This window comes from Daldinia childiae (assembly GCF_008694065.1).
Source record: "Daldinia childiae strain JS-1345 chromosome Unknown Scaffold3, whole genome shotgun sequence".
In the NCBI taxonomy this organism is placed as follows: domain Eukaryota; kingdom Fungi; phylum Ascomycota; class Sordariomycetes; order Xylariales; family Hypoxylaceae; genus Daldinia; species Daldinia childiae.
The window spans coordinates 3,921,166-3,935,519 of NW_022984644.1; the positions used below are offsets into that span (position 1 = coordinate 3,921,166).

The 14,354-nt window shown below is 43.6% G+C and overlaps 7 protein-coding genes across 7 annotated transcripts; 5 read left to right on the forward strand and 2 right to left on the reverse strand.

The window, feature by feature from the left end:
* Nucleotides 1–364: 364 nt before the first annotated feature.
* On the forward strand, nt 365–1,060 carry GL218_03786 (Sterol 24-C-methyltransferase erg-4; the record flags this gene model as incomplete). Its single annotated transcript, XM_033580364.1, has 1 exon — nt 365–1,060. One exon carries the CDS (start codon nt 365–367, stop codon nt 1,058–1,060), a length of 696 nt encoding a protein of 231 aa, XP_033437258.1.
* Nucleotides 1,061–1,970: 910 nt separating this feature from the next.
* Nucleotides 1,971–4,235, reverse strand: GL218_03787 (Interferon-induced GTP-binding protein Mx; the record flags this gene model as incomplete). Its single annotated transcript, XM_033580365.1, has 2 exons — nt 1,971–2,252; nt 2,304–4,235. The coding sequence occupies 2 exons, from the start codon at nt 4,233–4,235 to the stop codon at nt 1,971–1,973; spliced, it is 2,214 nt and encodes a 737-aa protein (XP_033437259.1).
* Nucleotides 4,236–6,034: 1,799 nt separating this feature from the next.
* Nucleotides 6,035–7,570, forward strand: GL218_03788 (Eburicol 14-alpha-demethylase; the record flags this gene model as incomplete). Its single annotated transcript, XM_033580366.1, has 1 exon — nt 6,035–7,570. One exon carries the CDS (start codon nt 6,035–6,037, stop codon nt 7,568–7,570), a length of 1,536 nt encoding a protein of 511 aa, XP_033437262.1.
* A 660-nt stretch (nt 7,571–8,230) lies between these two features.
* GL218_03789 (Acetylxylan esterase A) lies at nt 8,231–9,175 on the forward strand (the record flags this gene model as incomplete). The annotated part of the gene is made up of 1 exon (XM_033580367.1): nt 8,231–9,175. The coding sequence occupies one exon, from the start codon at nt 8,231–8,233 to the stop codon at nt 9,173–9,175; it is 945 nt and encodes a 314-aa protein (XP_033437263.1).
* Nucleotides 9,176–9,360: 185 nt separating this feature from the next.
* Nucleotides 9,361–9,711, reverse strand: GL218_03790 (uncharacterized protein; the record flags this gene model as incomplete). Its single annotated transcript, XM_033580368.1, has 2 exons — nt 9,361–9,506; nt 9,567–9,711. 2 exons carry the CDS (start codon nt 9,709–9,711, stop codon nt 9,361–9,363), a joined length of 291 nt encoding a protein of 96 aa, XP_033436443.1.
* Nucleotides 9,712–10,907: 1,196 nt separating this feature from the next.
* Nucleotides 10,908–11,933, forward strand: GL218_03791 (Oxidoreductase UcpA; the record flags this gene model as incomplete). The annotated part of the gene is made up of 3 exons (XM_033580369.1): nt 10,908–10,950; nt 11,009–11,695; nt 11,761–11,933. 3 exons carry the CDS (start codon nt 10,908–10,910, stop codon nt 11,931–11,933), a joined length of 903 nt encoding a protein of 300 aa, XP_033436442.1.
* A 317-nt stretch (nt 11,934–12,250) lies between these two features.
* Nucleotides 12,251–13,996, forward strand: GL218_03792 (1-phosphatidylinositol 4,5-bisphosphate phosphodiesterase 1; the record flags this gene model as incomplete). The annotated part of the gene is made up of 1 exon (XM_033580370.1): nt 12,251–13,996. One exon carries the CDS (start codon nt 12,251–12,253, stop codon nt 13,994–13,996), a length of 1,746 nt encoding a protein of 581 aa, XP_033436445.1.
* Between the last annotated feature and the right edge of the window lie 358 nt (nt 13,997–14,354).

Sequence of the window (14,354 nt, forward strand, 5' to 3'; positions counted from 1 at the left end):
TTGCTACCCCCCAATGTGCTACCCAAATATTTTGTTATTGGCCATTTAATAGATTTTCACATTAGAGAAAAACCTCCCCCATTTATTACCTTAGGTACCTCCTAACCTACTATAACATTAAATGCATGCATTAAGCCCCTATTTCCCCGCTGGTATATTCAACCGATTGATCCTTGAGTTGGTTTCTAGATGACCAATCTTATACGATGAGATCTTTTTTCCGACTCCGCGACCCGTTTTATTGTGACTCATCGCCGAGTCTGTGATATAGGACGGAAGTATTTCTACAAGATTTGGAGGTTGGAGTTTGTAATTTTGAATTTCCAAATTTCAACTTTAGATTCTAAGTGCTTTAAAATTAGGAATGAAAATGAGTCGAACCAACGTACCTGAAGATGTCAAAGAACGCATCAAAGCGTCTTACGATATTATAGCGCCGAAATATAACGAATGGACGGTGAAACACATCCCTCTACGGCAGGAGTATACAGCAAAGGTCTTTGAATTTATATCTGCTTCTGGTCCTTTGCAACAACCCCGCTTCCTCGAGCTCGGCTGCGGCGCTGGACTGCCCATTACGAAAAAGCTTCTATCGCACCCAGAAGCACATGTCACTGCAAATGATATATCGACCACCCAGATCGAACTTGCAAGGAAAAATCTGCTCGGGGCTGCGGAAGAAAATGCTAGAAGCTCAGAACGCTTGGCTCTCATTGAGGGGGATATGACAAAGCTCTCCTTTACCGACCAATCCTTCGACGCTGTATTCGCCTTCTACAGCTTGATACACCTCCCTCGTACAGAACAGACCGAGATGGTTGGAAAGATTGCACGGTGGCTGAAGCCCGGCGGCTACCTAGTTGCTAATTTTTTCGATAGTGACAAGGAGGCAGTTGTAATGGAGAAATGGCTTGATAAGAACGATTGGATGTTTTGGAGTAGCTGGGGTAAAGAAGAGACGTTGAAAATAATAGAGGAAGCCGGATTTCAAGTCGTTGCCAGTGACGTAAGGAAGGATGAGGTTAATTCTTCGTTTCTTTGGGTCGTTGGGAAGCGATAATATGATTTAATGATGATACGTATTGTTCCTATCTATTGGCGGTTTTGAAGTCTGTAACTCGGTAGGAAGTTTTGCGTAACACCTTATCATCTGATTTATCTAACGAGCAAACGATGACCTGTTTGATTCGTAGTTTCTTAATATCTAAACCCCTAAGGAGCTGTGGTTAAGTTCTATATATACCTCGAGGACGTAATTAGCGGTCATTATATTAGTCTTGTAGTAATTATATAGAAATACCTAGGTTAACCTCATGTGAATAGTGGCTTTGATTCTGAATCTAATGAAAAGTATCTCAGCTCCTCCGGTGAGAATTTATCGTATGGCTTTTGAAAGCATATGTGCTTCATGAAGCTGAAGTTAGAGCCTTCAATAAAAGAACCAAATTCTATCATGGGAGAAAGGTTGTTAGGAAGAGGACTCCAGTCTATTCCTAAACATTGGTAATTAGTTATAATCAACCGCTTTTTAGAGAACATACATTTATTTAGTTTTGAACTGAATCCATCCCATCCACCGAACCCTCCAGAATTTTGTTTGCTCTTGATTGGACTACCGAAATTCAGCACCGCCGGTCCTTTAGATACCATTTCGGTAGAACTTTCAAATAGTGAGCTTTGGGTAGAAGGTGGCGGTGTTAGCTTTCCAAAGGCATTGGTAAATGGATTCCCAAGTGAAGCAGTAGAAGAATTTTGCGAATCTAAAACCCCAACATTGCTTAACCCAGTCAAGAATAGTGAAGAGAATTTCGGAGGGTTCTTATCGCTAGAACTGGCGCTACTAAATAGCACACTTTGATTTTTGGTGATGATTGGGATTCCTTGAGACACGAGTGCATCCTTTGAAGTATTTGCGGCTTTTGGTGTCTCTGGTTTGGTTAATATCGAAGGCACAACTGACGTTACAAGCATTAGTGTTTAAATCTAATATTGTAAGGGTTCGAATAATTACGAGTTGATTTCCGCTCCTTAAATTTGTTGCAGATCTGCAATCCCTTCTTAAGAGCATCATATTCCGCCTGCAACTCCTTGCGCTCCGTTTGAACTTCTGGTGACTCTGATGCAAGCCGCTCAAGTTCATTATCTTCCATCCCATTAACTCTAGTTGTGGTAAATATTGAAGGGAGATCTCTCATGAGGCAGTTCTCGACAGCTAAGACGACTACATTATCGGTGAAGGTCCGAAGCGACATCTATAGATATCTAATGTTAGCATTGGAATTAAATTGAAATTATGGCTTTACCTCGTAATAGGTTTCAGATTTTTCGATCAAGTTGTCCACCCCAAACTCGCTCACAGGTTTGGACCATTTTACTCTCTCAAGGTCCTTACGCGCCTCTTCCGTGAAGAACTCGGGTCGACTTGCCATCAAGTCTTGGAGGATATTAATTCCGACATTTTTCTGACGTCTCTGCGCAAGAAGAACCCTAAACTCGGCATCAAGAGGTTGCGGATAGCCGCTTTTGTAGTGACAGAGAAGCTCCTGAAGTTTAGATTCGAGTACACCAGACTTTTCTTCGAAGAATGGATCTACAATTTCCGTGAGAATCGCTGAGCAAGTCTTTTTGTCTGGATTTATAATATGTCCCACGAGCTTCTCAACGAATTCTTTGGCCATATCTAGCACGAGCCGTAGGTGACAACGTGCAATTTCCTCCCAAGGTTGAGACTGGTCCTGGAAAAGCTTCACGGCTAAGCGGTCGTTTGAGGTACCAGGGAACTCATTGCCCTGGTTGGCCGACGAAAGTGACTCTAGATCATATGAAATCTTTTCGAACGTGATCTTTTCTGGATCCTTGAACTTGTATTGATTAGCTAGTGGCTGAAGGAACGTCGGTAAGATCAATTTCTTCGCAAATTCCTCAGATTGCCCAATAGTGTGTGAAATATTACCAATGCCATTCGAGCTCTTAGGGAGAATGATGCGTCTTGAACCTTTAGTTTCTAAAATGTAAGCGAATGTCCGATTTAAATCGCGTACAAGTGCTCGGAACTTTCTGACTCTGCTGTTATCAACTGCGGATGGGTGGTCGAACGCAGGATAGAGACCCCCGAAAAACTCATCAGTGTAATTCCCTTCCACGGCATGTAGACACAGAATCTGGAACTTGGAGGCAATTTTATCTAGGTGTGTCCGTAGCTCTTTTGGAGTTGACCTTGACTCTCCTAGACGTTCGAGTTGAGTCTTGCGACTATTAATATTTTTCTCAATACTCTCAATGAGACCTTGAAGATTATTCTTGATATGTTGCAGGAGAATACCGCTCAGCTTCTTCCGAAGAGCTGCCACGCCTCGATTCTTCGAGGGCACACTGGACCATAGGCCTAATTCAAAAAACTTCGTTTCTTTCTCGTCTCTCTGCTCATCAGTATCCGAAGCTTCCATTTCGCCTCTATTACGAAGAACGTGCCACCCCAAATATAGCTCATGCGATTTATCAAGGTTTTTAGCCAATCGAATAAAATTATTCTCGTCCTGGGTGTCAGGAGTAAGAACATCTGGCTTTGTAATAATTCCAATAGTCCGTTCCTTGAGCTTGTCGTGAAGCTTGACTTTGGATAGTACCTTCTGTAGTATGATCTGATTGCGCGCCGAGATAACAGCTAGAATAATACTGTTCTTGCGAGCCATGTACCTCTCCACCAGGCGGTCCACAATCTTTCGGCCAGCAGCCGACTGATTCTCATCTTCCGAGTGGTAGAAGCCGGGAAGATCAACTAGTGTCAAGTGTGGGACATCGGGACTCCTTATCTCGATTCTAAGAACGTCCTCGGAGAAGCTAGCATCATTCTCGAGAATTTTCTTCTTGGCTTCTTCCACAATACGAGGTAGATCATCTTTACTAAAAGATTTCTCATCAAATGGAGGCGTAGATTTATTGAAAATCGAATATGGTAGAACGCGTACATCGACCTTAGTTTGACTGTCGGTACGAAGAACAAGTTCCGTTGCGAATCTTGTACACAGTCCATCTTTGACAGGGAAGCGTACCCTAGAGATGGCTTCAAGAACGGAGCTTTTTCCTGACGATTGATCTCCAACGACAATTATCTGGGGAAGATCGACGAAACGATCAATGCCGTGTTTACGAAGGTCATCAATAGCATCGAGGAGAGCCTTCTGCTCTCCGTGGAGCTGTTCAAGAACTACCGAGTCTAAAGAGATAACATCCATTTTTAAATTGGATGTGTTTGATAATTGATGAATGTAAATGCGAATGAATACCTAAAGGTGGGCGATTAAAACTCGGCTTTCCTTTTATATTTATCGACATGATTGCGCCTAGCTAGAAAGTTGCATGTGATAGGTACCTATCTTGCAAGGTTCTTCTACCAACAAACAACCCCTTCATTTTAAATGTACTGTATAGGTTTAATCTAGGTAGATTACAGTTTCATCAAGCAAACAAACGTCGTTCAAAGTAGGTCCGGATTAACTCCTGGTTGGACCCTTGTTCGGCTACCCGAATCCTCCCTTCGGGCCGCAGCTTGGCTCGGGAAACGCCTCTCGGTTCATAAATGTCGGGCGCTTCAAGGGCTGTTATTATTGGTCTTCTAATTCATATTAGGCGAATGGAACATATATCACAGTGCGAATTCAATCGTATTGCATATCTACAAACGTGAAGTGCGGTAATATCGATGGTCACCCTTCCCTGTCAACAGAATGTAGCAGTGCGAAAGATGGATATCAGCCTTACCGTTGCATAAAAAACATAAACTCAGTTGCGACGAAACTATCGAAGTTATTTATGTCAAATGTACTAATAACCCTCTAGCTTAACCGTAGGTAGTCTATATATAAAATCCGTCAAATGTTTAACCATGCCAAGTATACAATATATATTTACTTCACTACGATATATCTCATAAACACGTATAAAACGCATTTATATTCGGTCATTTTAACTCAATCTCAACTTCTTACTAATATGGTAATAAAATTAGGATCTTAGGTGAAGCATTGAGCAGCAAGGATGCATTCGGTGTCCATTAGTAGTTGACCAACCTCCATAGTCTACCTAACTTAGGGTTCAAGTTCCTCACAAAACAACTACTTGATAACAACAATGGTATTGATGTTAATTTCTGAGAGTATACTCTAAGTACGTACGTACATGTAGCATTTCTCTGCCCATAAGATCTACAGGTAACCCTAGCATAGGCTCTTAGCCCCTGCTATATTTTCCAACATTCTGTAACAGGGTGGAACAAATCATCATGGAATCAACTTCGTTGCTCCGCGAGGAACTTTAACCTAACTACGGGAGCCTATGGCCATGTATACTAAACAAGTCTTTTGTTGTAGATGTCTAGTGACACTTTTAGTGAGACAAATAATTTCCAAGAGTGGAAACGTTAGTAGAAACGAAATTTAAGAGCGGTGAGGGGGTGTCGTGTTGTCTTTTAATAAGGTGCTGCTATAAGCAAACCAGTTTCGTATTGTTCTTGATTAAGTATCTAGCACCAATGCCAACTAATATTTAAAGTTGGCTACCTACAGGTAAGTATACAGGTAAGTAAATACCTACCTAAAGTAGTCAATCATGTTGGGCATTTCAGATTAGTAGTTTACCCCTTGATTGGTAACTATTCTTACTGCTAGAATTGTAGTTGTGGGTACGTGTTGGATAATAGATCATTGATTGAATAAAATCTAATGATACAATTATTATTTTTTTTTTTTTACAAACACTCATCTATGATGAGCGTTTGGTTGACACGTGACCGAAGGTCACGTGTTGAGATGTACTTAGGTACATCTCACAGTACGTACCTACTTAGCGAACTCGAATACGAGAATGTCTTGGCATTATATTGCGGTTGACTTACACATAAGCCATCTACCTACCTATCTCACAGTGAATTTAGAAGTGAATATTTATAGAGGTCAAATATCATCTTCATCTGGACTGATCATCTTCCATTAGCAACTTCAAATACAAATACGATAAAACCAAGTTTTACTGCGTCATGATAGACCTCAACACCCCTATACATAATGTGGCCTATGTCATTGCCACCTTGATTCTTACGATCGCCATCAACGTACTTTGGCAACTATTGCCTCGGAGGAAATCAGAGCCGCCATTAGTATTTCATTGGATTCCCTTTGTGGGCAGTGCTATCTCATACGGATTGAATCCCTTCGAGTTCTTCACGACTTGTCGGAAACATCATGGCGACATATTTACCTTCGTACTCTTTGGCAAGAAAATTACCGTCTACCTCGGAGTCGAGGGCAACGAGTTTATCTTGAACGGAAAGCTACGAGACGTCAATGCCGAAGATATCTACGGCGCACTTACTACCCCTGTGTTTGGCAAGGATATCATTTACGACTGTCCGAACGAGAAGCTGATGGAACAGAAGAAGTTTGTTAAATTCGGTCTTACACAGAAAGCCCTGGAGTCATACGTGCCATTGATCGAACAGGAAGTCCATGAATATATAAAAGCTTCTCCCAGCTTCAAAGGTTCCTCCGGAATAGTCGATATATCAGCCGCTATGGCAGAAATCACCCTCTTCACTGCCAGCCGTGCCCTTCAGGGAGCCGAAGTACGAAAGAAACTGACGGCTGAGTTTGCCGATCTATACCACGACCTCGATCAAGGTTTCCAACCGATTAACTTCCTCATGCCATGGGCGCCTCTTCCACAGAATCGCCGGCGAGACGTGGCGCATGCCAAGATGACTGAAACTTATCTGGAACTAATTAACAACCGTCGTGGCGATAAGAAGAGCAAGGAGACCAATGCCGACACCGACGGAACCGACATGATTCTTAATCTCATGGGATCTATCTACAAAGATGGACAGGTTCTTTCCGATGAGAATATTGCCCACTTGATGATTACCCTTTTGATGGCGGGACAGCATTCTTCATCCTCCTCAAGCGCATGGATCATGCTTCGCTTAGCATCACGACCAGATATCGCTGAGGAACTATACCACGAGCAAGTAAACAATATTCACTATAACGGCGAACCACTCCAATACTCCGACCTCAACAAGCTTCCTCTACTACAGAATGTCGTCAAGGAAACATTGCGTGTCCACTCCTCCATCCACTCGCTTATGCGGAAAGTCAAGAATCCGCTGCCAGTTCCTAATACCGAATACGTTATAACCCCCGACAAAGTCCTCCTGGCCTCGCCCATCATGACGCATCTGAACGAAGAATACTTCGCGAACCCGTTAGCTTGGGATCCGCACCGCTGGGATAATATCGTCGAGGTAGAAAACAAGGAGGATATGGTTGACTATGGCTATGGCGCTATGTCAAAGGGAACAAGGAGTCCATACCTACCCTTTGGTGCAGGTAGGCATCGGTGCATCGGGGAGAAGTTTGCGTTTCTCAACCTGGTCACGATAGTCTCTACCCTTGTTCGAAATTTCAAGTTCACTACGGTTGACGGCAAGTCTTGGGTACCCCCGACAGATTATACATCGATGTTTTCGCGCCCTGTTCAGCCAGCCTGTATTCGTTGGGAGCGTCGTTTCCCTTAATCTTCCTAGAAGAGTATCGTTAGTTTGATGCCATTTTACTGCATTTGAGACTGAGATATCTTGGCTTTTAGCTTGGCAGACATGATGGGACAACTTTGGCAAGGGTAGAATGCAGAATGTAGAACATAGAATATATTATATATAATAGAAAATCTTCTCATTCTTTAATATCAGTGATTGATTGCAATTGAATAGGTGGCCACCTTTTTGACAATAATTTACCATCGTGTAGCCCCTAGTTTACTATCTCAACGGACTCCGAGCACAGTCCTTCCACAATTTAGCTTTTATCGGTTATTTGTTATAATTTTTAAATATCTGCTCTTATTACCAAGCAACCATGGATCTTCTATCTTTCTAATCTTTTATTTTTTAACAGTGTATACTATGAACAGAGCCGCATGGTCAATAACACCGCCCCCTGCCCCTTATTGATCTCCACTATAACCCTCCGGGGTCGCGGAGCGCAATGCTCCGCAATTCGCGGAACACCATCAATCGTCCGATGCGTCTAGATGTCTCGATTGAAGATATGTAGCGGTGCAAGCGTGGTGTGTTCCCGACCGTGGGGTTATAAATGGCTCGATCCCATATCATAAATATTGATTGTATCTTCGACTCTTCTCGTCAAGGCATCGTCCCATATTACTGCGGAGCAACATGTACTCTACATTGCGGTCTGCCTTCAATTGGCTTCTAGCTGCTGCCCCTATCTTTACGCAAGGCGCTTCCCTCCAAAAAGTCACATCTGACTTTGGCCCAAACCCAAGGAATGTCGGCTTTTACATATATGTTCCAGATAAATTGGCTACTAGACCGCCAGTTCTTGTCAATCCTCACTGGTGTCACGGCGACGCGCAAGCTTGCTACTCGGGGTCTCAGTATTCGACTTTAGCTAGCAAGTACGGATTCATTGTCATCTATCCTGATAGCCCAAATACGGCCGATAAGTGCTGGGATGTTTCTTCTAACGAGACTTTAACACACGATGCTGGAGGCGACAGCTTGGGTATTGCTAGCATGGTGCGGTGGACACTCAACAAATATAACGGCGATCCGAATCGTGTTTTTGTTACTGGTATTTCCTCCGGGGCTATGATGACTAGCGTATTACTCGGAGCATATCCCGATATTTTTGCTGCGGGGTCTGCATTTGCCGGCGTACCATACGGATGTTTTGCCGGGAATGGTTTTGGTGTTTGGAGCGACGCTTGCGCTACAGGGAAGGTCAAGAAAACTGGTACTGAATGGGCCGCATTAGTTAAAGCGGGATATCCAGGCTATACTAGGTGGCGGCCTAGAGTTCAGATCTTCCACGGAACGAACGATGAAGTGCTCAATTATATAAATTTCCAAGAGGAAGTCAAAGAATGGACTACGGTGTTTGGTTTTAATGAATCTCCTACAAGCACGACGCCTAATACTCCCGTCAAGGGGTGGACAAAGTATGTATATGGTAGCAATGATTGGCTCGAGGCCTATAGCGCTGCAGGAGTTTCACATAACATTCAGAACCAAGAGGCTACCGCTATGGAATGGTTCGACCTTACTTGTACAGGCGACGACTGCTTTAAATGGGGACAAGGGGGTCCAAAGGCACGATAGTTGAATAAGACAATGTGTTAGTAGTTAGTCACCGCCTATTTTCTCTGATTCTCGTTCTCTGTATTCAACACAGGCTCCTATTTGTTAAGAACTGCATTGACAGTATAATCGATTCAAGGAGAGAAATAGACCTTAAAAATCCCAAGCTACCCTATAATACAAGGTAATTTCGTGTTTTCCCTAATCTAATTACTCCTACTACCTTGACCCCCGAGAGTTGACTGTACAGATCCGCCGACACTACCCTCTGTAGTAAACTGCTTTCCAACCATGCCCTCTTTATCCAAAGGCCCACCGATCTTCTGCGCTGTACCGCCAATCGCCCCGTCTTCTACACAATGAGGATTAGTCTTTCTATCGTGAAGCAAAAAGGTATTGCATTCATCCTTACCGGTAAACTGTTTGCCGATAGAGCCCTGGGCATCAAACATCTTGGGTTTGTCCTCGCCAATGCCAGCAGTGGCGGGTGTCTTGATTTGCGAAGCCATTCCCGTGCCTGTCTTGGAGCCAGTGTTGGAGCTGCCGTGTGATGACATTATGTATAGGTACCTAAGGTAATTGTACAATTTAGACTTGTAAGTTGAATCCGGTTGAAATTATTTAATGAAAATGATAATTGAATCTATGGAGGATTTGAGGTTCTGCTATGGGTTTCCTTTAAGTACGTTTTGATAATACAAAGTTAACTAGGAGACAGTCGGGCCTTGACGCTACAATAGCAAATCTATGAGGTCATAATTTCGTACTTTAGGATCAGCTATGTCACCACTTACGAGATCAGCCTTACGAGCCCGCTAACATTAAATCCAGATCTATTCCCATATTCAAATATTCTACAAATTATACATAATATGTAGTGTCTCTGGCTGTAGAATTAGTATTATAGCGAATCCTTAACGACGAGATATTATTACTTTTCCCACCTCTCAACTTTCTACTATGCTTGGCAGTAATCTCAGGCCTATCAAAATGCATGTTAACCCTCGCCATAAACCGCTGAACTCTCCTCTTTTATAGCTAGGATATTTAGGTATACTTTGCTCCTCCAAGGAAATTTTGAAAAGCATTAAATGGACAGTAGATCTTAGGTCCCAGGGTTGACGTAAAAACTCACAAATGATGCCTGGCCTAAATAAAACAATCTATCCCAACGGTGTATGATTTATCATCGAAAGCATACCATAAACATGTCACCATCATCGTAAACTCTACGTAAAGAAAAGTAGGTGAAGAGGTTCCGTATAATAGAATGATTAAGTCTTGTTTAATAGTCCTACTCAATAACTCAATATATTGTCTAATACCTTAAAGCCGTAGGTAATATTGCATTAAAGAAACTTAAAATAAGAAGTATCTTAGGTACTCCTTTCCATCTAGGCGATAATCTCCTTGCCTCGGTATGTAAATAAGACTACCACCCTATTATAGGACGGACTTACGAATCTCACAAGGGTATTTCCTAATATGTACTCCAACACCACCACCACGTTCACTTTATCGCACTGATTTATTGGTAGTCTTCCAAGTGTTAGATTCAAATCTCATAAACTAGTGGATATAAATTAAACGCCGATAGTAATCGCCGTCGTACAAGAAGCTCGATTTCAAAGCATTGAAGTACCTAGGTAGATAGTATATCTAGACCGTTGGGATCTTAGAGATCGGGCCACAAGTTGACTCACTTTCTCAACTTTAAATTTTCTACCCAATATCAACGTATTTAATTATAATCATGCCTCCTCCGAAGGGCACTCCTAACCCTCTAGAGGGTCCAGGTACGTTGAGAGATCATACTAGACACAAGACAATTTCAAGTGCTAAATGCACGCTTAGGTGACTATGACGTGACCTCTGTAGTACACAACGACACATATCCTGCGATCGATTCTGCTAAGGCAAACTTGAGCGGTAAGGCCGTCCTTATCACCGGTGCTTCTAAAGGCTTGGGCAGAGCGATCTCTGTCTCGTTTGCCAAAGCTGGCGCATCGATGATCGCAATCGGAGCTAGGTCCGATCTCTCAACTACAGTCAGCGAGATTAAAGCAGCAGCTGAGAAGGTGGGAAAACCGGAACCGATAATCTTAGCTCTCAAGCTTGATGTAGCCGACCCCAAGAGTGTCGATGATGCGGCAGCCCAAGTTAAGGAGAGCTTCGGACGCATGGATATCGTTATTAATAACGCTGGCATTTTTGATGTAGCCATGATCCTAGATACCGACCCCGAAAAGTGGTGGAATATATGGAGAGTAAACGTTATGGGGCCATACAACACTGCACGCTCCTTTCTCCCACTGCTATTAGAGGGGAGTAACAAGACAATAGTTACATTAAGTAGCGTTGGCGCTCATTTGGTAGGGCCGGGACTCAGCGCATACCAACCCTCTAAGCTAGCAGTGCTGCGTCTTTCCGAATTTATCTCGGCGGAGTATGGCGACAAGGGCATAGTCGCGTACTGCATACATCCAGGAAATATTCCAACAGATATGGTTGCCGATGTCCTGGTTCCTGAGATAAGGGATGGTAAGTTCTAGTTTCTCAACTAAGTGAAATAGAAAAATAAGCTAATGCAACTATCCCATCGGTAGCATTTGTCGAGACTCCGGAGTTAAGCGCAGATTCTTTAGTGTATCTAACATCGGAGAGACGGGATTGGCTGGCAGGCAGATATATCAATGTCACTTGGGACCTACCGGAATTGATGGAGAAGAAAGACGAGATCGTTAAAGGTGACAAGTTAAAAGTGCGGCTAGTTATATAAATTGTGTAGGTACCTACCTAGCTATTTCCTAGATAGCGGAAACACGGCACGGCATCGTTTCCGATATCAAATTGATACAAGTAACAACGACCAATTATTTTTTTTCTCTAGGCAAAATCGCAAGTTCCACCCTCTTGTCCCCTTGTCCCCATAGGGCTGAGACAGGGGCTTTGCTGATCTCAGCTGAACTTGTCAACCCTCTATTTACGTAAGCTCATCCTTTTCTCCTAAAACAATTAACCTAACAAGTCACCCGCCACCTTTTTCTTTTATTTCCTTTCTCCTCAGATATCAGAAAAAAAATAACATATTTTAAAATGACAGATTCTCTTGTATCCCGGTTCGCCAAGTTGAACCCTCTATCAAAACTTTCTGCTGGGGTCTACGACGAGGATGTTGGAGAAGAAGTTGACGAAACCACCATTGCGGGGGGAGGCCACGGTGCGCGACAAACGACTATTACTAAATCCCAGTTACGAGTTAGCCACGCATTAAAGTCGTTCCTTATAAAGAACAATGTGCTATCCGAGGAAGAAGCAGGAATAGAGTCGGAGCAGCCCAGCACCGCACTACGAGCATTACTTGACAAGTCGCACATTGAAGTGCCCTCTATAGTGACGGACAGATCCTTTCCACTCCCAGAGTATTTTATAAGCTCTAGCCATAATACATATCTTCTAGGCCACCAGCTTATTGGTCAGTCTTCTGCTAATGCTTATGAGACCGCGCTCAATGCCGGATCTCGGTGCGTTGAAATTGACGCCTGGGATAATGAGGACGATAAAGAAGAGCCTAAGGTTACGCATGGATACACGCTTGTTTCCCATATCCCATTCCGTGCAGTATGCGAGACAATACGCAATGTTGTCGACCGAGAAGCGATGCAATCTAGCAACGCGGATGGATACCGGGCGGCACCAATCATGCTCTCCCTAGAGAATCATTGTAGCGCGTACGGGCAGCAGCGACTCGTTGAAATCATGAAGGAAATTTTCGGCCATCGTTTATTGAACAAAGCTATCAGGATAAAAGGCCACCAGGAGCAAGCCGGGGACAGTGACCCAGTCACCTTAGCGGAACTAGGATCGAAGATAGTTCTCATTGTCGAATACCACTTACCTGAGGAAGCAGACACAAGTGATGATGACAACCCTAACTCTGACGATGATGAGGTAAGACAGGCACAAGAAGCTTATCAGACCAAAAAGAAAGAAGCTATCCCTACTATAATTGTTCCAGAGCTTGCGGAGCTGGGTGTTTATGCCCAATCCGTGAAACCGAGAGACAATTCTTGGTTTGAAGGTGTTCTAAAGGACGCCCCCAGAAACCACTTAATCAACGTCTCAGAAAGTGGACTGGCGTCATATATGCCGGCAGCGAACCAGATGATTGCACGGCACAACTCTCGGCATTTGATGCGCGTCTTTCCGAAGGGTACACGTATCTCTTCGAAAAACCTCAAGCAAGTTCCGTTCTGGGGTGTTGGAGCACAAATCTGCGCGATGAACTGGCAAACTTTCAATGCTAGCATGCAGATCAACGAAGCCTTATTTAGCGGCACTGACGGCTACGTCCTAAAGCCTGCAGCGCTGCGGGCGGGCGGTAGCATGAGCCTCAACACTGGTAGAAAGAAAAAGCTAGTGCTGCATGTCGCAGGAGCATCAGATATACCTCTATCAGAAGGCCAGGAAGAAGATGATGTCAAGCCGTATGTTACCTGCACGCTCGTTCACACAGATGAGTTAGACGGCAACCATCCCAAGAGCAAGACCAGCCCCTACAAACACCACAAACTAGGATTCCTCCATAGGGGCGAGAACCCCCCACCGACAGACCCGATCTGGGATGAGACGCTTGAGTGGGAATATGAGGACAATGAGCTAGTTTTCCTCCGTATTCTACTCAAGAATGACGTCAGCTTTGCAGAAAATCCCGTCTTCGCAGTTGCGGCCGTGAGACTCTTATACGTGGTTCCTGGCTGGAGCTTTATTCGCATGCTGGATTTGAAGGGCCGAGAGACCAAGTGTTCGTTGCTGGTGAAGTTTGACTTAAGCGACGTCTGAATCCGAGAGCAGTGGATGATTTCCTGATAGGAGGTTCCCGAGATAGCGTGTTAGTATCAGGTAGATCATACGCTACGCAGGTCGGTATGTCGGTAACCTACCTAAATAATGTGAAATAACAGATGGTTTATTAAAAGATTTCATTTTAATTTCATAATATATTTTCATGTGCTCAGATAAAAACAGCAATACCTCAGGGGGTAACCTTAAGTGAATATAGGTGCCTACCAATAGAAAAAATGACCGAGGGGAACCCCGGATTTACTTTCTTCGGTGTTCGTAACTTAAGCCTTATACCATTTTTGTCATAATACGCATTATCTTAAGCCACTGCTGTAAGTGTTCATGCACATGAGCC